Below are 25,816 nucleotides of genomic sequence, written 5' to 3'. Positions count from 1 at the left end.
TCTGCTTGTCGGAAATAAGTAGGCCTACTTTGATAAAATTAGATCATTATTTAACTATACCCAAAAAAGCAGGTTACGTGCGACTTGACGAAGAGTAATCACACAGGAACAAAGGCCTTGGGGCACCTTCATCCGGAGAAATCTAATCAAATCGGGGTGCATTTCAATATCTCCTAAGTCGATGATTTTAATGTTTGCTTTCCAAGGTCGCTAGCACTCTCTTCTCCATCATCACGACCAGTGATTCCGTTCTGTCCTGCGGGAGTGAGAGCATTTGACAATGTGGCAGGGGCTGGGGAAGCTATTCCCCTGGTATCCTAGCTCCCATCAAGGAGGGGATGGTCTCTATGTCGACGCTTGGATAAGTCCCACAGGTCCAACTTTCACTGTCGACAATTACACCTTAATGCCCGTAGCCTATTCTGCGTCTAGAGCTATTAAATAGTTCGCCAGTAGTTGCTAATCATTCTGTTTAGTATTGATCTAACCGAACGATGCTCCTCTGCCAGCTGTCGACGTTGTTATTCTCGTGATTTTTTGTCATTTGTTCCTTTTAACATGTCCGATTGAGTAAACGTCAAGAAATGAAAGCAGCGATGCGCCTTCCGTTGAGAAATTAATTAGGCTACTTTCCATTTAATTTAACAAAACGAAGACTACACTGTTGGTCCAAATTGTAGCACGCATTTAAATTTCATTATTAATCTCAGCGTAAGTAAAGAGATATACGCTGTTGCAATGTATCTTCTGCCCAGACCCTTTATTTTACCTTAAATTATAAAGGAATGACAACCATTGAATCCTAATATGACATTGAGAATGTTCACTAATGAACTCAGCGGTACTGTGTTGGCTATTTTAGGATCTGTAATATGAGGTGGTATCTTTTACAGTAACTTGTATAGCGTCCAATTTGAAATGTATATCTGATCGTGATATCTTTGCCTTCATAGCAAATATAAGTTACTTCAACCTTACTGCTTTCAAGGTCAATAAGAAATGTAATATCACACGCGGGATTGAGTCTATTATATCTAAAATATTTTTAAATATAGTTTTCAAATGCAATTTCCCTTGTGTTCATTTGTGTTGTTTAAAAAGAGTTTATTTGATAAAGTAATCTGTAAAGGTAACTAGCATCTTGACAGCCTGATATGGAGGTAATATTGGTAACGAGTCACATTGCAGACCGTTCTAATTCCTTGGTTTTGTGTTTGTCAAAGGAGGCTGCATCTGTAATATTTACAGAGCCAGCGAACGGCAAAACTTGCTTAATACATTTAAATGTGCGCTCTTCATGCAAACTTGACACACCAACCAATGATTTATTCGTTTGTGTCATTCTTATTGGGAGTAACAGCACTTTGTTCAGAGACAGAAGCTTGTTATAAAAAGGGGTTTTAATCATTACCGCCAATTCCTATGCAGTCACAAAAGTTCGTTTGTTTTAATGATCAGGGTATCATCCGCACATTAATCTAAACCCAGCGTGCTTTGGCAGAACCGTTAGATATTTACGTCTCCGTACCAAGCGGACATCAGTACGACTGTAATTAGACGTGTATTAGATGACTGCCAACACCTGTGTTTAGAATGCCCACGACGCCCTGCGACATCGATCATTAGTCACCGACAGAGTCAGCGTTGCCACCAAAACTGAAGGCTGTGATAGAGTTTCGATGGGCATTGTGGGTAATGAACAGAATTTGTGGCGTCGCACGTGTGCAGCGTCGCACTGACTCCAACAGTCCCACAAGTGCTTTGGAAAGGACAGAGTGGACAGCAGAGTTGGCTTCGTTGGTGAGGGGCAAGTCGTGATGCGGACAGCATCAGCAGTTCGTCTCAGCTAGAGTTTCTTAATTCAGTAACGCAAGATTTCAGTTCACTGCAAACAAGGTAAGCTGTGATTGTTGAAGATTTTGAACAGTTCTTTGTATGAATTGAATGATTAATTTCAAACATCCCATCCCAAAGGTATCATTTCAAGCTAAAACTGTCTTAAATTGAAGACAGTTTGGATTTGGAGAAATCTATGTGCAGTCTAAGCAAAAACAATTGTTTCGCAAAAAAGGGTTGAAAAGTTATCAAGCTGTTTGGCTCTTGATGGTAGTTCAGATTATTATCTGAAGAAGCGATTCAGTGTTATAAACTCAGAAGGTCCCTTTGTAGTAGAAAATATATGAGAAATGTAGAATGCTGCTATTGGCTAAGCGACGACTCAAAGTTCCAAAACATAGGCTCAACCAATCAGTCGCATATTTGCAATCATCGTCCGGTTTTGAACAAAAAGTATGCAATTTGTTAATATCTCCTTCTCCAGGTAATAAATTATATTCACTTTCTGCCCTCTTGAGATAACCCTTTTAGAGAGAAGATGCCATTTACCGAAATGTCATTTTATATTTATTGTACATTAAAGAACATCTGTGGTAATTGATAAAGAAAAACGCCTGATGGAAGAAAAGGCGACCCAAAATGAGTCACAAGACGAACCTTTTTCTGTAAAATCAGGATGTCGTGTCTTTAAGACGACGAAGCCATGTATAGCTGCTTTTCAGATGTGACATGCACAAAAAATATGAGCGATAGAAACATATATTGAAAATGATGTATGAACAATGACATCTGTAGATAACAGCTTAATATTATAAGTACCTGCCGTCTCCCACAAGGAACAAGAAGAGTGATGGTAATTGATGTATCTTTGATCAATTGGCCCGTGTTGTCATTTAACTGAAAGAGGGAATACGACGAATATAGTTCAAGTAAACCTCTATCTCTTTTTAGCCTCAATTTAGTCGAATGTTGAGTGCAATACGTTCCTTTTTGACAACGAACTTTCATCGGCTTGTAGTTTGAGTTTAGTAATTCATTTCCTACTGCAAATGGTTGCATTTGGAGGTGACGTTCCTTACAAGCATGGTTGAGAATCAAAGCCCCATAGTCCAATTGCAAACTGTCTTTTAAATAAAAACAAAACACCTGCAACTGAACGTAGCTTCAGCAAAGCCAGTCAGAACTATAACAGACCTATTTTCTCGTTTTCGTTGAACTGAAAATTGCAAAAAAGTTGATAGTTTGAAAGTTTATTTCTACTCTTTTTGTTTGAAATATTTCTCCAAATGCATGTATTATAAGATGTTGCTTATCTTCTATTGGTTTTCAGTTCGACTCAGACGTTCATCGATCGACCTGTTTAATCGAAGTGATCTACTTGTTTAATCGACGTGGTTGTGATTAAAGCGCCAACTTGGCATATTACGAGAATACTCGCAAGTCAAACTCACCTAAAAAATCATATTAAATGAATCCTCCCCTGCAGAACACCGGTCACTGCAGAGCATCTTTCGTGTGATTTCGTCGATGAATTAATTAGTCAGAGGATTCAATGAGAAAAATTGAATTAAATATCAAAATAATTGCTTTAACGTTTGTCCGGACCCTTTCCGGTCAGTCCTCAGGGATTTTTTATATGAGGAGGGAAATATAATAGGGGTATTTTATTTCCTTTCGAACCCAAATCTTGAAAGACCTCCCAAAGTTGTCTTCCCCATAAAGGTTATATAAAGAAATAATAATGTTGTTCGAAAAATAATCTGCCCCCCCCCCGAAAAATAGTTTTGATTGGCCTTTGTTGCTGTCGGATCAAAACCTGGCAGTGACAGTTTTTTTGTTTTTTTTTTATATTTGGTGGTGGATAAAATGATTCTGGAAAATCGTGCGTCTGTTAAGAGACCGTACTTAGGCTGCTCATTCTGTTTTGTCATCAGTTGTCGTTTGCATAAGCCGTAAAACATAACGGCCTCAACTAGTTCCAATAATAACGGACATTACGAAGGAATGGCAGTTATCTGGCAGTGCATTTGAAGTCCCTGGTCTTCCTATATAGGTCTCCTTAAGCTTCAAAGCGGGTTCAATCGCTTGCAACTTATACGTTTGAAACATTATTGCATTCCCATTTGTCCGATATTACCCCCATAATAAGCCCAAATGAATTGTAAAGCCTGTGTGTTATTTAAGAAACCTCCATAGATCATGCTGGGACACGGAGCAGTTTTCATTCTCAACCTTGGATGTATCAGCATTTATTGAAAAATACGTGCGAGCAAGTCTCAAATGTATTGATTCCTCAAAGTGCGTTTGGCTGTCATCGCCACGTATTTTCAATCATGTCTATTGTGTGCTCTCGATACTTTGCCTCGGAGAGTGCAATATCAAGTATGTTGCGGATAGTGTTTCTTGTTTTTCATTGAAATGGATTCAATTTATTTAAGAGGACGCTAGTAACATGTTTACTTATATCGAACGGAAAATCCACGTCTTGTTTTTTGGTATAATTTTACAAAAGTACATTAATAATTTGGCATAATTGTCGACTTTTCTATGTGTCCTATAAAAATCAGTGCCAAGTTTTCCAGCTAAGTTTGATAACCCTTCAAGTTGGTTTCAATTTTACAACTGATCTTTCTCCACGTGTTAAATGTTCATTCACGTCTATGGTTTTACAAGTGCAAAAGCCAGTAATACAAGTTCCTAAAAGTTATAAGTTCATGTAGCGTGTGCTTTGACTATAGCTGACAGCTTCGTTGAGAATTTGTTCAAGCAACGTCTAGACAACGTTTAGCCAGTTTGGAATGTGAATGTCTTGTTCTTTGTAAAATGCTGTTATCAGACCTGATAGGTTTCTAATTAATCTTCGTGCACGTTCAATGGTATAGAATTGGTATAGCTATTTTGACGCAAACTGAAATCACATCAAATCACAATATTTTAATGACCTCACTCGACATGGGGCCAATTAAGTTGAAATAACTACACAAATAATCTCATAGGGGCCTATTACTTCAGTCTAAGTTGCAATTTATGGCAAACCAGTTAGGTACAATAGCCTTTCCTTTTTGCCCGCACACCAGATCAATTAGCAAAACAGCTTCACAAAAAAACGCAAATTTAATGAGCGCCTCGAAGGTGTTTTTTGTTACAGACGTATCAAGAAGGCTATTTTTGGCGAAAGAAATGAAATTTTTGGTGTTCAATAACATGTATAATTTACAACGGAGACCTGATTGGTTGTGAGTGAACAACAAAATTTGCATGACTTCGTTCGAAACTCTCATTGGTTGAGGATATGTGACTCGCACGCGCATAAAAAGACTGCAATATAATAAAAGGACCCGCTATAATTTCACTTGACCTCTCACATATAGCTTTCAATGAGTGAAACGTGATTGTATTTCCTTCTCAAACACAATTTGTCAACAATTTATCGTGGCCTTTCGCTTAATTGCCAAAGCTTGAGTCATTTCTACTTGTGTCTTTGAAAGGACGCACTGTCATTTGTCATCACGGATTTGTAGAATTAGATCAAAACCCCCAGACCACAGAATGATTTTTATGAAGTCAAACTACAGTGGTTGCGATCTGTCTCCACTGTCCGGCTGGATTAGGCATTGAATCTTGTAAGCTGTCAGTTTTGAGCTCTGACAGAATCTGGTTCATAACTTAAGTCAGGCGATATACTTGAATTTTGAGGAGTAACGAGTCTGGAATTTACGTAATCTGCTAGCAGTTTGCCTCGTATTGTAAACCCATTTAGTTTTCTTGTAAGCTGTAAGGTTATTGATTATTTCTTTATTTCTTTTCGTAAGAAATGTCGCGTAGTTTAAACCGCTGAAAGGTGGGACAAATTCCAATCGTTTGTTGTTGTTTTTTTCGGTTGTCTTTTTAACTCATTCGACACAACCTCATTCATTAAACATTGAGAATCATTGCCCACTTTACCATAAGAACAACAATGTACAGGAGAAGCACAATATAGAAAAAAATGATAAAGAATAGTAACATGAAAAACAGAAGAACCACATTCCCTTTGCCACGAACATTCGCAACTTCTCTCTCATCGAGCGAACGATCATTGAATCCTACACCATGAAGTAACAGAACTTTCCAGTCCATGTCAAAACTCCGGGGATCTACAGGAACTATAGCAACCGCAGTGCAGGTTGTACCCGACGTTGAATTAAACCAAGTTATGATTGATCAACCCGTTTACGGCTTGGCAACCAAACTGTTCCCATTTAACATTCCACGGTTCGATTGTAGGAGTGGGTACGCCAACTGTCCCAGCGCATGTCTGGACCCAATTAACCATCGTGAAGATAAACCAGCGTCATGTGTTTCATCGCGGACTAAGAAAAGTGTTAACTGAAAGTATAATAAGACACGGCTGAAAAATATTGTCAGCGACATCGAAGTGACGGAGTTTATTTCAAGGTAATGGCTGAAATGCGTAAGTCCCGTTCCAAATTCCTCATGCAGGACAGTGTGATGTTTACGGTCACCTAAAATGCAGCGGTGTCATGCGTAATCTCCCATGTAAGGTATCAAAAAACTGATGATCATTGTCAAAAAATGTACAAAATTTTGTCAATTTTAGAATTTTAAATTCTTGGGGAGTCAGTATTTGGTCATAGATTTAATTTGATTTCGTTTATTGAGATACGTCTAAGTGGACCTAAACGGTAACAAATTATTCCTCTGCGGGTAACCTTCGAAAATAATGATTGTAGTTTTTTAACAATTGGAGGAAAATGATAAAAATTTTCTGGAATTATCGAAAAGTTATGGCTAAAGATGACTGGGGTGGCTCGAATTTACATTGAAGCTCAGGTCAGGTTTGAAGTTGATGAATAACAGTCACTGATGTATACTGATAAATCAACACGTTCAGTTAATCGTGTTCCTGCCCAAACCAGGCCGTTAATAGCCTAATGCCCAGACAACGCACGCGTCCATGTGGCCCCTAACTCCCTTAAAATTAAATTTGTCAAGTGCATCTGACATCTTTCGTTTGAGAGCTACTCTTAGACATGTTAGATTGCTTTATTAATCCCGAGCCGAGACATGCTATGGGGTTACTGAAATATGAAGACCTGGGAACATTTTCACGGTAAAACACTTCCCTTCGAAAACCTATCCAAAGTCAAATTTCCGGCAAATTTTCATTTGTTGTGGAATTTCTCTCAGAGCGGTCTTGCATCTAGGAAATATTCAGTTAGAATGTCTTGTATGGTATATTGAAACAAAAACTACAAAATGAAACTTCTTGAATTCTTTCAATCTAAGATTATGGGATTACTGTCACTAATGTTCATTGGTTAACGAATGGGTCTTGGCGAGGTTGTAGTTATCTCTTAGTTTACCCGCTTTTCCCTGAAACCTCGTTTATACATAGTCGACATTACAAGATGTCAGGCCGTAGACTTTCGGGCTGTTTGTGACGTCACTCAACCTAAAAGGGAATGAAAACATTTCTGTGAAATAATTCTGATATAGGAGACGCGGTTGCAAGCTGTAAATTCCCTTTACTCGGCAGTAAATTACACATGCGAATGGGATGAATGCTTGTTAACTCGAAAGGCTGCAAACGTTTTTGTAAGCGTCTTCCAAAGACTAATTGCAGCAGTTGAAGTTTAACATGGCGCAGTTTTCTATTTATCCGTGTCCATGTTTGATTCAGTCCCCCAAAAAGTTTGTGTAGTGGCACATGCAACACTGTTAAAAATGTCTGTTAAATAACAGTAGATTCTATTGTCAATTGGCATTACAGAAGTTGCTGTTTTGGAACAACACATTCAACTGTCAATTTTCTCTGTATAATAACAGGAGATTCTTATGGAAGTGTGTTTAGGACATGGTAAGGAAGCAACTGAATTCGTCCTGCTCGGGCCCAATGAACTGAAGTTTAGTCACGCAATGCAACATGAGGATTACTAATCCGTACGTACGGTTTGGTAATCCGTACAAACGAAACAGTCATCCGTAAATACGAAATCGTAATCCGTGCGTACGAAATAGTAATCCGTGCGTACGAATTAATTTTTTTCTAACCATGTCTTAAACACACTTCCATAAGAATCTCCTGTTTGTATACAGAAAAAAAAATAAACAGTAGAATGTGCTGTCCCCAAACATCAACTTCTGCAATGCCAATTGGCAATGGAATATATAATTATTTAACAGAAATTTGTTTAACAGTGTGTGACTCTTCTGGCATTGTAATTACGTAAGAACTTGAGCAATTTTTTCGTTCAATTTTTACTTGCATTTCGAATTCCCCGATGTTTTCTAATACTTTCATAAAGCACGATAACGCCTGTAAGCAGCCTATGTCTTTACATGTACGTGTTTTTTTAAATTGGTTTGGGTGAGATGTGTTTTCATGTGTTTAAATGCCATAAGGTAGGATTGCAGCTATCAATTCCTGCAGGTTTCATTCCCTACTAAATGAGATTTCACCAATACCAATAAACTGATAAAAAACCTTTGTATTAAAGAACAAACATCATAAATTGAATTTATACATATCACAGAGTTGACCTGTACCACCTAAACTGTGATCAATGTTATCATCTTCGAGCCATTTTCATTTTAAGAGACAGCTTTTCTTTCGCCCCATTGTGCGTTTAGTATTGATAATGCTTGGTATCACGGTTTTGAAGCTTGCTTGTTTTCTCTTCATTTTGTCAGAGTACATCGCACTGAAGGATGTCAGAGCTTATAAAGAGCATGTAGTTTGGATATTCCATCAAATGATGCCAGTGCAATTAACCAGACACGGTTTTGATTGGAAGTTAACAAAACCCCAACAAGCGGTCGTGCGTCATTTGTTTGGCTGCCTTCATCATATTGACACTTTTTACGTTATTTTTATTTGCTTGGGGGACAACGTTTAAAGTCGGAAAAATTCCCTTAAAAGCATGAACAATGTAGGGGTGTTCTTTTACTGGCAGGGGCATGGACAAGACAGATTAAATGGCCCCACCAACGGCGACAACTACATGTAGTAACCCAACCCCCGAACAAAATTCCCTTCCAGCAAAAAATCCTGGATCCGCCCTTGCATTCCGTGTACAGCAGTAACGTTGCTCAATATGTCTCCTATGTTTGAAATTACCCTTGTTATTTGATGTAAAATGTACACGTGTATTTTCCCGTTGGGCCAATCGATACACAATTACAGATATATAATTTAAAAACCTATTACGCTTGAACTCAAAAGATCCGCATTGATACTTCGCAGATCGACCAAAATTACAAATAAGATAGATCTTAGAGACAAAAAGTGTCCCAAGCATGAATTTTCAGTTTAAGGCGAAATAGAATCTTCACAGACATACTTACAACTTTCAAAAGCATGTAAAGTTGCGTAAAGATTGGGATTAGAATAGTCGTAACCTTAGAACGGAATCCGCCTCGGTTGTAAAAAGGTCTCAAAAGCCCGCCCTTGCCGTATCTACGTTCACGTAATCGCATATCAAACACGGCCTACACCAAACCTTTCCCAGTGTTCCACAGATTCCGTGTTAATTAAAACAAGAAAAAAAGAAGTAGCCTTGATAATCATATGCCATTTGCCAAAGCGTTGTACTTTTGTCCGCGTCTGAGATGTTCAATATTATTTTTTTCTGTTGTTATTCCAGACTGTTATTAATGCCAGCAGTTTGTCTGGATCTCATCAATTTCAATAAAATTTTGTCAGTTCGGTCAGACAGTGGACTTTGTAACGCGCGCTTACTTCTGATGGAACTAAATCTCCAAAGTGTAATTAAGGAAACATGCAAGACACAGTTTAGGAAATGGCTACATTTCAAGCCAAGCTTGAAATGTTTTATTTGGTGAGTGCCATAACTTTTGCGAAATTACACTTCAATGAGCTTTTAAATAGCACCCTATATGTAAGTTTGTACATACACACGTTCTTCGAACCGAACCTTACATGCCATTCCATAGGCCAATGTATGACTTTGCGTTCGACTAAGAAAATTGTCATGTTATTGACGTTTCGGCAAGTTTTATCTTCCTCGAGGACAAAAAGTAGCACTTACCAGCATTGAACTTTCATGATGGAGTCAGTGACGTAGCCACGGGAGGGGGACGTGCCCCCCGAAAAAAATTCCCGGTGCCCCCCAGGCGCCCCCACTAAAAAACGGATGAATGGATATAGAACAAGGCCAACAAAAACTTGCCCCCAAAAACACACCACTGAAAGGTGTCGCCCCCATAAGATGCTGGTGCCCCTTTGTGCCCTCCCCCTAGTAAAATCCTAGCTACGGCACTGGATTGAGTCTGCGATTTCAAAAAGTAACCGCTACAAGTCGTCATTGGTTCAATTTAGATCGAAATCAAATATCATTCGAAAAAATTAAATGGAAAAATTTAAATAATTTATTTAATACTGTTACGTACGTCGGGGAAAAATATCCTCCAAAGTGCCAGGAAAACTTTGGATAGACCTGAAAAAGAAGACGGTGTTCCAGAATATGACAGAAAAGGTATGCAAAATTTCCAGACATACTCAGCAATGCCCTGTAAATTAACACAAATTTTAAAAGAGGAGCGCCTACAAATCCCTGAGACGAATCTGGGTCATCTAAGTATCGACATAGGACACTGAATATATGAACTTATGAAATGCAAAGGAATATGCTCATTTAGCTGCAGTGCAATAAACAATGGACCTGAGAAAAAAGTCTGTGCTCTTTCAGGTTTTTTCAGTGACATACAAAAGAGTTCCAACCTCCCAAAATCAATCAAATAGTGGCCCAAAATAACGGAAAACCAGAATGAAGAGGCCCCACAGCGAGATATTTCACCCCCGCATAACCTCTTGAGTACTTCCCGATGGTTGACATAGCCTAGGGTATGCAATCCACAGGTTCATTCATGGCGGTTAGTTTATAGATATCGATAAAATATCGCTATTCAATTAACGCTAGTTTTCATACCCTGGTTATTCATCCATTCCTACCAGCTTGCCTATTTTAACACTGATTCGGTGCTCACCCAAGTCTGCTTTGTTTTATTTCTTGATTAATTGATCTGTTGATTGATTCATCCTCGACTAGTTTCCACAGTTTTACTCTCTTGATTTTAACCAAGGAGAAATCACGAATTGGCTTGATTCCGCTGCTTAATTAAAACCTGCGATTTTACGATTTAATTTAACACACTTATTGCCTTTACGCAGACTCTTTGTTTAAAACATCAACACACCAGAGTTTTACTTGAAGCGGTTCCTTTTGGTCACCCACAGTTCTTGATGATTTATTAGTTTGTAGAAAATGAGTGCTTTGATGTCATCATCTGAAAAATATTATCTTTGAGAGCAAAAGGTCATTCCTCTTACCCTATAGAGACTGGGTACATGACTACATTAGCTGAGCCGTGCATAAATATTAATTGTACTGGCCATTTTGACCGCTCGCTTGGCTAAAATGTGCTAAATTAGACGCTTCAGTTCTGATACAATGTTCATGGGATAGAACTTGCGAATTCAGTTTAATGCACGACGCGTTCTAAAATGCTTATGTATGGACGTTTTGTGTAGAGTTCGCGCTGGCATATTAGGCCTACTTGACTGGATTGGGAGTATGAATTTTGAGAGGACCATTTTTCAAAGGATTTCAGACACTAAGTGTATCCATTCTATATCATTTCACCAGACTTCCATTTTGATCATGAACATTTTACCCAACAGGTTGCAGATAGATTGTACTTAAACAGTCTTTATGTGGGTGATATTGAGGGCACCTCACTCCCTATATTTTTTTATGTTTTTGACACAAATAACATGTCGAAAACACGTCTATTGGGACGATGAAACAAAGGAGGAAAACTTGTCCATCCGTGGCTCTATTTTAAAGAAAAACTGTTTTGATGAGATTCTGAAGAACTGTTGTCAGTAAAAGTCTGATCAGTCAGAGCAAATGGAGTAGCTGATGTAAGAAAACCGACGGCAGGTTACCACTGTCACAGACCGTTATTCTAAGCACTTCAAAATGCAATACACAACGCCTGCTGATACATGTACCTCTCCAGACGATAAAGAAAAGTGACTCGTCACGCTTGTTTTGATACATTCACTGAAGTCGTTCAGTCTCGTAACTATCGATTATAATAGGCAAATAATTCTAAATGTAGGTCACTTGAAAGAGTAGGCCTATGTGGATTTCTTCTCGATATCTTCATTTGTCACTTTTAAACATGTTTTTATACTTATTTTTGTACCGTCAAGTCGCTGCACTGCGACGGAAATCAGTCGAGTGTGTTTTGCAAGGAGAGCTGCGCTGGTATTATTTGCACTGTAGGCTGTCCAAGGCGGTGTGGGATGTACATGATAAGGTGTCTCACACTGAATTCCATTCTGTGAAGAACGAGCTATTCAATCAGTCCGTCGGTGTGAAACTATAATGTTTTCGGATCTTAAAAAGGTTCAAGCTAAAGATTAGTCAGATTGTTAGACTGATACAAGCTACAACTTTATGATAGATTTGTAACCCCATGGTCTGTGTATCTAGAGGGTGATGTTCTCTTTGGTAATGAATATCTGATGTTAAAATTGTATACTTTAGTATCTACTCAGTTTTACCACACTTGCAATTGTCGATTAACACAAGATTCAGTTCAATTCAATCAGAGGAACCTATAACTATATAGGTTTAACTCATCAAAGACTAGTTGGCCATGTGCACAAACAGCCCCTTCTCATGCACCCTTGCCAATCGTGCCATGAGGAGGCACCAGAAATCTGGCAAAATTAATATTCGCTCCTGCCCGCTCTTTCGTCGTCGTCTTTTAGTCGCAGCAAATTGGCACATTCCTGCCAAGTCGGCAATGTGGTCTAAGATTACACACTCTTGGTGCGCTCTCTCAACCCCTTGGCCCGATTTCTGTAACTGGGTCGTCTGCTGGACAGTTTGATAGGCCAAGGGAGCAGAATGATGTTGATGGCAATGATGATAGCGGCAATGATAGCTCTGATGATCCAGATGATAGCTGAAGCTCTCAGTCGGTCGTTTTGTAATTAGTCCGTTGACATGATATGTAAGCTGGCTGATCACCTCACAAAGCTACCGTTTCCTGCGCACAACTACCTCACTGATACATATTTTAATATAAAGTTCAGAAAATCAGGATTAGCCCAGATCAGAGACTTGGTTATATCTTGCAATTTTTGAATCAATTTATACTGTCGTGAAACCTATGTTAATGGCAAGTAACCTGATCTGTACTTTGACTCTAGCGTTCTCCAATGGTTTAGCTCTGTTCTCAATGAGCACATGTTCAAGAGTATCAGCTAACTGACTGGGAGATGCAGATTGGAATTCTACGCCTGGCTTGGAACTGACACCTTGGCGAATGTGGCCACAAAATGCAAAAGTCAAAAAGAGAAAAAAGAAAACAGCTGACAGCCCGACAGCGTCAACTTATTCAAGATACATAAGTACAAAACACTTGATGAAAGTCGAGAGATCCTTCTCCTTATTCAGTTCCCAATGCTGACCCCTGGCGGAATCTCTGAACCGGGGGGTTGTCCGCGGAAAGTCAACAAAAACAGAAACGCTTGCCAAAACAGGTTTCCCTGTCTGAAAGTGTGTTGTCGCAGATAGAGATATTAATTAATAATTTGCTTTATTTTTCGTGTCTTCCATGTGAGGTGAGGCATGTCAACGGACTGTGACAATTTGCATCATTTTTTTAAGAACAGTCCAAATTTTGTTTCAGAGGCTGACTTGTGCGACCTCTATACAGGTAATCACTGTATCTCAAACTCGGCTACCTGGCTCATCATCGGCAAATTTGCCGCTGGTCACGATAGCAGCTGCGCCCACACTAATTTATTACATTCATGGCAACATCTTTACCTTCACTCTGGGATGAGAATCTTAGGCCAGGGTTTTGATGCTGGAGATATTTGAGCGCCACGGAGTGTGTCTGCGGGCAACCGGTGTGAGTCCACCGGCAAGCTAGAAATCCATGTTGAGGAGTGTGAGGCCTATTTACCTAAGGGACTCCCAAGCATTATCGAAAATCCAGCGGGGATATTTGGAGCGAAGTTCGGCACTTGTTTGGCAGGAGGACGCTGGATTGTATCGTTATTAACTCATTGGAGTCGATTCAAGTTAGCCCTGCCGTCTCTTAAAGGTGCAAACTCACAGAAATATCAAAGTCCAAACGACTAGCACAAAGAAGGCTTTCTAGAGCACTGCTCCACTATTATCCGCTACTAACTCTTCTTCGTAGTGAATATGCAGCTTCCTTTTTTACGTGGCAAAAATTTGCGTGTAGCCCGCTATTTACTTTAGATGCAGTTTTTTGTTAGATGTTCGTCAAATAACTGGAAATAAAACCTAACTATGGTTCACTGATACTCAATTCATGAGTTCAATAATAAGGTCCACCCAGTTAATCTCTCATCTGTTGGGATCCTTTGTGATCGAAATAAAAAAGTTCCGTCTCAAGATTTCCCATCGACCATTTACTCTGTGGCCGAGTTTTGAAGCTTTTAACGTCGAGGATATAACATTGTGTCAAGCCAGTGATTTTCTTTCTTGCACTGGCCAGACAGTTTTCTAATATTCACACATTGATCATCCCCGAAAAGCTCTCTCTCGAGTAAATAAAGTCATACGTTCTGGTCAATTATTTATTAGAAGGATTTTGATTCTGTCCTCGCCTCTTCTGCTGTTCTCTAGCCAAATGTATAGTGGTACTTTGCCATGTAATCAGACTCCATTACTCTGTGACCTCGAGCATAAATGGAGAAGTAATAAGTTCTCGTTTTTTGTTCACTTTCACATTGCCTTCTTCGTTGATTGGAGGACAGAATTTTGAGTCTAGTTACAGTCCACTTGATTGGATGTCATTCAGTGGCGTATCCAGCGGGGGCGGGGGGGGGGGGCAGGGGGCAACTTTTCCTTTTAAACGGATTTTTTTCTTACAAAAAATAGGGCCTGCTTCATAGATGAGTAGGAAAGAAAGTACAGTAATCGGTAAACTTACTTATCAAATATTAGCACCAAAATCCTTAAAAGCAACACCATGAAATAAAAGCAAGGATGGCGAGACTGTAACCTAAGGCTATTGATGTTTTTGTCTCCCCCAACATCATGTTGAATGAGCTTGAAGCCGCAATCGCTTTTGAACCGCCCCCAACACCCAAAGCTGGGTATGCCACTGATGTCATTGCCAGTAAACCAAAGCGAGAGTGCATAGTAGTAGCCTAACATTAACATCTCGCGAGAATCCGCAGAATCTAATTAAAGCCTATGATAATGTTATTTTTGACATGAAGAATAAAATGCGTCGTCTGTCAATCACTGTTTTCTCCAGCAGTTGTACTACCTTTTCGTCGAAATATTGTTTACAGCGTTCATTAAGTAGTTTGGGGTAAGGGAAAAAGGAAATATCTCAAACAGCGCCATGATGTCGTCTGTGCAACACGATAAAAAAGTAGAGAGAATTTACATTTTCTGTTTGTTAGCTTGAAATCAGAAGTGCAAACATGTCATCTAAAGGAAATTCCTACATCACATATGCATTACGATAGACTGGCTACTTCCTTCGTAAACATGCACAGACTTCGAGGATTCAGTTCTTCAGTCTGTGAATAGTCTGACCTGAGTATTAGATATCAATCAATAAAAATTTAAACTATGTCATCAACAGTGCATATTTTCAACAGGAGATGAAATGGTTTTCAGTTTCTTGCCCGTTGGAAGAAAGTACACCCTGGCCAAGACCTTCAAAAGTGCTGCAGTCGAATTACACATTAATTATACGGTGTGTGTGGTTGGACATATTTTAAACTCTTCTGTCTGTCCGCATTGCAACCTCTTTACTTGCTTATCTCGTCTTTATGTGCCATGTTATTGCTCCTTTTTTACCTTTGCCGATAGAATGCTCTTTTGTAAACGTTCGTTTCTCATAGGTTGAGCGATAATGCATCATTAGACCACAGGCTAAATTACTGCAGCATCGATAACATTCAAAAATACGAAGAAAAACGCAAATATATTCAAAACTAAGACAACAAAAGTGAATAAAAAATAAACATTATGTAACGTAAAATAACATCAATTCAGGTCCAAATTATATACTGATATACAAGAACAGGGAAGCCAAAAATACTCTGATAATAACGCAATCACGTCGCTGCAGACAACAAATGCATTTTGAAACGGGCGCGCATACTCCCTGCAAATTGCAACGATGTCCTGAACTGAAAGAGTGGACTTTTTGAACAGTTTCAGCATGTACAATTGAATGATAGCTCTACGGTGCGCCTGATAGAGATCCCATCCCATTTCAGATCGGAACTGATCGTGACAACCAAAATGTTAACACCATCAACAATTTCCAAAACAGTTGAACAAATTTGTAGTGTAGAAAGCTGAAGGAAGTGCTGAGAAAGCCAATATTCATGTTTACATAACCAGAATTAAGACACTGCAAAAATTAGGCGTCGGTATTTTCCCTTGCCTCGTTTGACATCATAATTTGTTTCTTGTAAACAAATGTCTTTACCGATAATACAGTATCGTTAGTTTGTCTCAAAATGTCTACTACAAGAAAATGCTTTCTGTCTATTTGTTGGGATTTAGAGCTCGTTATCGTAACTTCCATGGTACAATTTCGTCTGAGGTAGCTTGTCTCAGCTGCTGCTGCCCGTTTCTTGACGATAACACTATTTATGAGCTGCTCTGTCCATTGTGGACAGTAAATATCACTCTAGGTTGAGTTCAGCTGCTATAAACACCCGCAGTGTAACATAAATAACATGATCGGCATCACCTTGAAAGAACTATTGATTGGGATGTAACACTTTCACGACCATGTAGGCTGTATGGCGTCGACATTTCCTCCCCCAGTCATGGGCGAGACTGACCGATCATCGCTTCCTTCCATTTCCACATTTTGATTACTTAAGTGCCCGAGTCTATCTTTGGACGTCTATCTTGCTTTAAAGAGGCTCATATCATTTGACATACCATTAATTCCAGTGAAATGTATTCTTCAATTTGTGCTTCGAATGGCTAAATTGTAAAATCGATCGATGCAGAAGAAACAGTGGAATGCCCCAGACAGATGTACAAAGTCATCTGTAATAATGGGAAACAAAAACGTATACAGAATTGTTACTGCTACCTTTTCTTTTGATTTCCCTTCAACAGTTGTTACTTTTATTACAACTGTAAGCGGACAAGCAAGAAAAGGTGTGAAAATAAGAGCAAACCGAATCCACTGACAATTATCTCTTGTAATTGACCGGCAAGTATCATATTAAAGGTTATTTTTCCTGCTGCAGGCCCTCAGCATGCGGAAACTGCACAACGCTCTTCGGATGCTCTTCGTACTTCACTTATGCGCTAGTAGAAGAGCAGAGCAAGATGGTGGTAAGTTGTATCACATGAAAGTTTTACTATTCGTGGATCTGTTTCACAATACAATACCAATAGTTAACTAAAAGCTCCGATATCGTCACTGCACATTTTTTCTGAGTGATGAGCTTTCAAACGGTTTTCTCCAGTAATGACTTACAATCATTTTGATACCAATTACATGAAAATTGGATATCGTTCTCGTGAAATACTCGTTTTTGCCAAGACAGGTCTGCAAAACTATTTTGATGGACATGCTTGATGCACTTAGGTATAGAGTCCTAATGGCGTGCACTTCCAACTAATATTTTCACAAGTCAACAGTGCCACGTTTTGCAAAAAGATATCGGAAGAGTAACAGCCGAAGTCGGGGGGTGAGGCGGGGGGGAGGTTGGGCTCAGCCCCCGACTGTGAAATGGCCTGAAAACTGCTCTATTAGGGTTGAGACGCTGAAAGATGATACATTCTGTACAAGACGAGTGATATCTTCATTAGAGGGACACAGTATCACTCGTTGCCTGTATGTCCCTTCTATTCTAAGCTACACAATTTTCGAGACATGAAAATGAAATGTCACGATGAAAATGTTGCCAGTTCAGTTCAAGTGAGATAAGACAGGCCTTTTGTCAGATTGTCTGGCAACCCATGGAATTCCTCGCGATACAAAACATAGGCCTACACAGCAAGAACTGGTGTTTTAAATAACACTGGTGGTATTTCAATCATTCCCAACACCTGTTCGAGATTGGAAATTTAATATTGACAACTCATGGCATCAAACGAACATCGCACATTAAGCGGGCAAAACGAGCTGTAATTTCGAGGCTTGGCATATTACAAAATCTTGGTGTTAATGTAACACCTTTAACGTCCAGTTAGGGTCAGTCGTAAATAAATATCAAGGGTGTTAGGTATACCACCGAAAACTTGCAATTGATTCAAGGTTTAATTGAAACCTTTACATTTCAAAAGAGGTACTCGATTGCATTGCCCCAATAACACCCTATCTATTTATCTATATGTATATGAGACATGGTCCTGGTCTCATGATACTAAATTGTTATCAGACAGCCCATGTTATGAAAATTATGTGGGAACTTCATGTGGGAACATTTTGTTCCTTCTGATGTAAAAGAAAAAATACACCTTTTTTAATTAGTGTTATTGAAAGTGCCTTTTGTAACCATTTAACTTTTTTTTTCCTGAAGGGCGCTGTGGTTAACTTGTGATATTATTACATGGGTTTTGAAAATACTCGTGAAAAACTTCGCTCACATTTTGTGATTTCATACACTGATACGCCGGCGTATAGCCAGAAAAAAGAACACGTGAGAGGTCTCTGTATGGAATGACATCACACTTTTTCTCATAAATATGCAAATTTGCAAGAGCACAAAAGTAAAAAAAAAATACCTGGCGTGTCAAAACGAATATTGAAAATGGGGTCAAACGGGACACGGCGGACATTTACAAGAATTATAATTAGAAACTGAACGCACCCTTTAAATTAATACACGTTTTCCATCGTTGGCGAATTAGAGTTCCAACTGTACTGAATTGATTACTGACAGTATGATATTTTGCACGGTTTTCTGCATTTCTTTTTTGTCAGCAATAATAAGGCATATCCAGCGTAGAGCTGTGGATGCTCATAAGCACTGTGGAAAAGATTTCCCGTGTCTGAACTCAACACAGTGCGTTCCTCAGGACTCGATATGCGACGGGACGCCTGACTGTGACAACGGCTCAGACGAGTGGGAGGTGGAGGAATGTCGTGAGTGTACCTATAGCTTGATAGATCTACCTCAGGAATCAGTGGATTCGGCCAACCGAGTCGACCAGCAGTTTCCGTCTTCGATATTATCTGATAATGATCTCGCATGATTAACTGACCATATTCCATAAGGGGAGCGAATGGCCTGTAGGTTGTCAAAGTTCAGAATTTGTTTAACATTCATGACCAAATTAGATACGTGTGCATAGATACTATTCTTGAAATCGAGCTATGAAGTACAGCCTTATGCAGCATGCATTAATGAGGGTATCTTGTCTCGTAACATTGACCTAAACAATAAAACTATTTCGCTTTAGACCAACACTTTCACTTTAATCCTGGCTCTGTTGTGGGTCACAAACCAAAAACCTATTAAACCACCACGATCTGGTGTATGTTAAACTTGATCTGTCCAACAAAGCTTATTTTACATTCTGAGATGGACCATCAAAAGTGGACTAATGTGCCTGGGCCCAATTTCAAGACCCTGATAAGCAGATTATTTTACGTTGACTGACGTTATGTGTATTTCATGAAGACCGAGAGCAGAAAGCACGGCAGGAGGCATGCTTCCATTGGAGAAAAATTGCTGAAAGTAGTGACAACACAATTGAAATCTTTTTCGCGCGCAATCGTAAGTACAACCAGGTCAAGCACCACCATATAGTGCTTAAGGTTAGCAAAATTTTCTGCTCTAGTAAATATGACTTTCTATCAACTGTTTAGCAGCTCCGTGAAGTTTGGCCCTGGGTGCTTTTGAATAAACAGAAGCCTTATTCAGTCACCAGGAATATAGGACTATATTGCAAATGGTACACCTTCATAAACCGAATTATCATTGCCGTGTTTTAGTTGTGTTTGTCACAGAGCTTTTTTGGTGGTCTTTCTGACAGTCCACCTTTTTAGATAACGCGTGCTGTTAATAGCACTCTGCATGGCTTGGCAGAATGGGCTAACCATAAGCGACTGAACCACGTTTAGCTCCTTCATCTCCTGATTGCTGTCGCAGCCACATGCAGCCAAAACACGAAAGAAGTAAATCCAAAAAGGCAATCAGTTTCTTTGTTTTAACTTTTCTTTCGTCTAACTAGGAGACTGGAATTTAGCAAAGATGTGGGATAATTTCTTTGGGACAAAGAATGATGACTCTGGTGAAGAGGAAGAGGATGACTTAGATCAAGGTGATATTATGACAGGAGATTCCCTTGGTTCTTGCCTTTATATCTTTTGTTTCTTCTCCGTTCCCCTCTTGTGTACATACAAAAGATAATTCCTTTGTTTGTACTTGGATTGTATCTCTTAAATCAAGCCCTACACAGCAGAAATGACTGCTCCATAAGCTCTTTTTGTTGCTGCGCCCGATTTTCTCATCAAAGTATCACACCCTCTCCACTGTTATTGTGAAGTCTTGTGAAGTGAAACGTCAGGCACACAGATTCTGGTCAACTCGCTTATGGACCTAAGACAACTGTCATTTATCGGGACAGTGCATTTTCAATTTTCAAATTTTCTCTGACAGGATTACGCCCACAACAAACTGTGTTCGATGCACATGGACACTGCGGAGAGGAGTTTCCATGTATGAACTCTACACAGTGCGTGCCTCGGGAAGCAATATGCAATGGTAAACCTGACTGCGATAACGGGTCAGATGAGGAGGAGATAGTGTGCAGTAAGTGGTCCCAATCATAAGGTAACACTTAAAATGCTCAACACAGGGCTACCAGTTAATGAGTAGGTGCACCCATGAATCAAATTTAAACGTACAAAGCTGGTTGCCGATTTACGCTTCATAGTGTAAAGGTGCGTTCGATTAGCTTCCACGAGTTGACTCATGTTTAATCTTGTTGCCGCCGTCTCGTTTGACACAGTACACACGACCATTCCAGGTGAAGGTTGCCCTGTCTCCCCTGATCGAACGCTCCCTAAATTTGAATCGTTAAATAGATGTTTTACTGCTCTCTTGACCATAGTCAAGCTTTGTAACTCTAAACTTTTTTCGAGTCCTGCGTGTGACGTGCTGCTCTCGTCGAAATTGTAGATAATGTATGGGTTACTATGTTTTAAAATCTCATCGGACATGTTATTATTTCTCTTGGAATTTTTACTCGTCCTTTTCTTCCTCCCTGAAGGAAACAAGAAGATGCGGGATAATATTGAAGACATCAGACAGGAAATCCCATGTGGTATTGTTTTCTTGCATATTCCTTCTTAACACTAAGAATTAGATGGTACACAAATCCTTGAATCAGAACCTTTCCCCCAATACAAAATATTTCGCAAAACCCACGTAAGCCTCGATTTGCAGCACGTTACATTCCCAGTGTAGGCATTATAAATCAACGGACATCAACGACTTCCAGGCTTTTGAGTCTTGGCCGGAGATTCTTTGTCTCATGGGGGAAGGGGGTGATTTCTGAAAACTCAGCGTGGTCGCCTTTCCAGGTGAGAGTGTGACGTGGGCCTTCGCGGAGTCGATGGTGCAGGGTACCGGGTACGCATGGAGTCAGTGACTTGACAAGTGGGAGGAGGATTCCCTATGTCAAAAATAGGGGGGGGGGCATATCTCTCATCCCCCTGGATCTCCGCCCATGTTTTGCGTTGTATGTAAAATGGACATCATAGTCCGGTTTTCTGCCCTGAATGCTCAGGATTACCTGTTAAATTTGACGACCACCATAACCTATTTAATATTGTATTTAAGAGAATGTTCAATCTTCTTCACGCGTAATGACTGTTGACGGTATCACTGTGCTTGGTAGTGGCACTGTGCATTTCTCGAGACTACAAAGTATGGAAATGTGATTTTGTGATTTCTTTCATTCGTTCTGAAAAGAGGAGGGAACTTTCCCCCAATCTTGTGACTGCTTCGTTGAAATAGAGCAGACACGGACAGCAGAGCTGCCGTCACTAGCATCGCCTTATAATACGACTGGAGATGCGTCTACGTATCGAGATGCATATGACATTGACAGCAACAGTACCGATGGGGTACGGTACGGATCTGAAGTACGGGGTGTGGTGATTGGTATCAGGCTGGACTGCCGTGCTAAACAACTGACCAACGTCCCAAGAAACCTTCCAAACAACACGATATCATTGTAAGTAGTTGATATTTTGTGTAACATTATTTTGAATATGCAAAGGAGAGGTGTGAATTTGTCCATGTTTCCGGTCGGCTTTCTGCTCACTTAATTTTTGTGTCAGTTGGTTTGGATGTATTTTCCGACATGACGCAAGTTGGTTATTCATAAACACACTGCTGGCTCACGAGAAAATATTAACTACAGACCACTGCAGAGAGCAATATAATTGAATTTTTTTCTAATTTTAAAGGCGCCAGGTGCTTTTCAAGTCACATGTCACCGTCAGTTTTCCTTAATCAAAAGCCCATCAGTTCACATGTCACCCAACGTAGTGACAGCCCATGCATGTAAGGTCAAGAATGTATAATATTCATTGATTCATTCTTTTATTTATTATTTCTCGGTTATCGTATAGGAAAGCATACAAAAGGCTATCACCTCTGAGGGATTGCTAAAAAGTGAACTAAGTCACTATCTTGAGACTATCCTATGTTTTCAGTTACACAAAAAGTACGGTGTATCACCAAGGACAAAAGCATTAACATGCCTAGAATACAGTGATAAACTCGGGAAACAGGCAAGGAATACAACAGGTGCAATTAAGCTCATAATATATAACAACCACATGCACGACCGTCACTCAAAGCTTCTGATCATGAGGTAGGAAGTTCCAATCCAGTTGGTGTCAGCATGTTGTGATCTTGGGCTAGTCACTTTATCCCAATGGGTGCACCCCTACGAATAAATTCCCATAGACACCAGTGACAAATCCTGGTACTTCAAATTATTTTCATTAAAATACTCACAACTCTCACAGCTGTCCGGGCTGCAGAGAAAATGATATTCTTCATGTCCTCTTTTAGTTTAATACTTTCACTTTCCAGTGGGTTGACTGATGAACTTTTTAGAAATTCTCACCCAAAGTAGACCATTTCGGCAATGGATCCCTTTGCAAAATGGCTAAATAGTGCCACTTTCGGACCCGACTGTAGCCAATTTGCTCGGAAGTGGAGGGGGCCCTGAGTCTGGACCAGAGGTTCAGTGCCATATTTCTTCAATTCCCTAATTCCATGGCTCTCAGAACTCCCAACTTTAAATTTATTAATGAGCTCGGCGGACACATTTCTGGCCTATTTGCTGGGGTGCGACCTTGCATGCCTCTCTCCCCCAGGAGTAAGTAAAATTTCAACTAGGTACCTGTGAAAGCAGATATGGTTATGGTTAGCCGTTTGCGTCTGATACTGGCAGCATTTGGCTTGTATATTCCCCATGCATGGAGCTGAGGTTTCAGGAATGTTCAGATGTTCTGAGCCCAATGTACAGGGATAATTATAACAGCGCGTTGATCACCTTCTTCAAAATGGCCATTATTATTATGATTATTTTAAAAACTAATACACACTAAAAACTGAAGTGCTGATTCCTGTAGCACCCATTTGCAAAATGTAAATATTATTTTGAGGATTTGCAAAGTGAAAAATTCTGCCCCCCCCATTCAAACAAGCTCTCATCTACGATTTATCCTCTTATCCATTTTGACCGTCGGGTACAATGTGATTGCTCAGCTCATATAGATCATAGTAAAGCTGAAGGTTTAAGGCCTATTCTTGAACGCTACGCCAAGTTTGCGCAAGAACAGGGCGACAGGATATTCCATGTAACGTGCCCGCGTTTACGAGATCTGACGTGCGCGTAGGCGTCTGCGAGGTTCTACGTTGTTCTGTCGTAATGGTGCGATTTTACGTGCCCAACGTCACCTCTGGTTCAACTTATGATCTCTATCCGGTTCGTAAGTGTGACGTCACTTCAGTTTAAACCACGCCCACTGCACACGTGCACTGCACATAGAGTTACATGCATTGATTGCCGGTTACGTGGAACCGTGGAACTGGAAGTTAACGCGCAACTTCAGCGATCGTTCAGTGGGAGCCTGCAAATCGTGGCGCGTCTGCCTTTGTGGCGAAGTCACTTACGAACTGGATGGCTAAACTTCGAACAAACGTGATTGCAACGGTCCACGTTCAATTTACACAGATGTGCATGGAAACACGCGCGCCTTCGAAGTCTCTCAACATTCGGGCGTACATGAAACTGCCAATAGAAATACACGGACTAGTAATACACTCGCCTCCACGGACATGGTGCACTTCCGGATATATGCCTTTGCCCTTCATGTTATGTCACGTGAAAAAATAAAGTACCGAAGTGAATACGTCACGCGCATAATTAGTGTGTAAAAGATATGAGCGCGTGAACCAGCGCGTGAACCAACGCGCGCGTACTCCATTCGTTTGCACTGCACTTCACACTTCTGATTCAAAGTGACGTCACACTTCGGTATTCTATTTGGCTACATTTTATATTTGTCTACCATCTTCAATTGAGAGTTCATCTTGCAAATCTGAGAATTAAACTAACAGCAACACACCAAAGGTTTTATATGAAATGATGCCTTTTTACATTTAGAATAATTTAAAGTTAGTAATAAATTGTATCTAAATATTTAAAGAAAACTAAAAGGGATGTTCGCAGCTACCCCAAAAGTTTGGCACCACATAATTTAACAGACTACATTGAATACAATACGATCGAACATTGCATCCTCATGAACATCCGTTCCATGGGGTTGTCTAAATGGCGATATGTTAATACCGAGTTGCGTCATTAGATTAGCTCGTAAAAGACAGATAAAATTAATATGATTATCTTCAGGCAAACTTGAATTCTCAGTTCTGTTTGGTCGATCCATGGCAGTAAACAGCGTAATATATAACCGTATTGCACGGTTCTTATCAAACCCTGTGGAATGTGCTGTCGGGCTAACTCAACGCATTGCGCTATTTTTACGCTAAAAGCAATCGAACATCTGCGTGACTGTAAATTCAAAAGTGGCGTATTTGCCCGTGCTGATCGTCACGTGTTTGAATGTATGTACAATTCTAACGATTCCTTTCATAGTGTGATTCCTATTATTATTGCTGTTATTGAAATAAGCTAAAACACAACTAATTCCCATGCTCTCTTGAGATAAAATGGTAGAATTGTGGTACATCGGTGTTTCTGCTTTTGCTCTGCGCCGTAGCCTACTTTTCTGCGTGTCAAGTTTGTTTATCAGTGAGCATACAGTGCTTATTAATATACGTTGGGTAAGGGCAAAAACCCGGTATATAAATTAACATCTCCCCAACGCAAAAAAGATAAATAAATAAAACAAATACGTCTTGAAAATAGTTCGCGGTTACCCACTGCTTCAGTTGACTCGGCCCGGCCGGCCGACCATGGCAAGCTCGGTGGTCGAGTGGTTAAGACATCTGCAGTAGTAAGCAGGAGGTCGTGGGTTCGAGTCCCCCCGAGTAAGCTTGTGAGTTTTTTATTTTCGCAAGCTCTCGGACAAGCACTGACCATACTGTGCTTATTAATATACGTTGGGTAAGGGCAAAAACCCGTTATATAAATTAACATCTCCCCAACGCAAAAAAGTACATCGTGTCAAGTTTGCTTGAAGAAAAATTCGTTACCACACGAGCGCGAGTGGAACACGGAATAATGTAGTGTCCCCGTATGCCCGAGGCCGAAACACACAATGTTGACATAATGTGGCCCAAAGGAGCTCAAATGAGTTCTGTTTAGGAACTGATGCACATTCAACAGCATCAGTACATGTATGAGAGGCCATAATATAGAAGCTTATCGTCACAACGCCCTCTGTATATACACTGGACAGGAACAGAAAC

General features: G+C 40.0%; 1 protein-coding gene across 1 annotated transcript in view; it reads left to right on the top strand.

Moving 5' to 3' along the window:
• Positions 1 to 1,628: 1,628 nt before the first annotated feature.
• The window catches only part of LOC110984685 (uncharacterized), a 48,459-nt gene continuing 24,271 nt past the window's right edge, over positions 1,629 to 25,816 (top strand). Inside the window, exons 1-7 of the mRNA XM_087146867.1 lie at positions 1,629 to 1,896; positions 17,150 to 17,237; positions 18,835 to 18,996; positions 20,088 to 20,177; positions 20,516 to 20,668; positions 21,129 to 21,182; positions 21,833 to 22,097. Of these exons, the coding sequence (XP_087002993.1) occupies positions 17,159 to 17,237; positions 18,835 to 18,996; positions 20,088 to 20,177; positions 20,516 to 20,668; positions 21,129 to 21,182; positions 21,833 to 22,097 (803 nt within the window). The 5' untranslated portion in view covers positions 1,629 to 1,896; positions 17,150 to 17,158. The remainder of the gene's footprint in view (positions 1,897 to 17,149; positions 17,238 to 18,834; positions 18,997 to 20,087; positions 20,178 to 20,515; positions 20,669 to 21,128; positions 21,183 to 21,832; positions 22,098 to 25,816) is intronic.

Source organism: Acanthaster planci, linkage group LG15 (assembly GCF_054643075.1).
Source record: "Acanthaster planci isolate LZ-2023a linkage group LG15, COTS_SCS, whole genome shotgun sequence".
NCBI lineage: Eukaryota > Metazoa > Echinodermata > Asteroidea > Valvatida > Acanthasteridae > Acanthaster > Acanthaster planci.
This window is presented reverse-complemented; position numbering and strand designations above follow the sequence as displayed.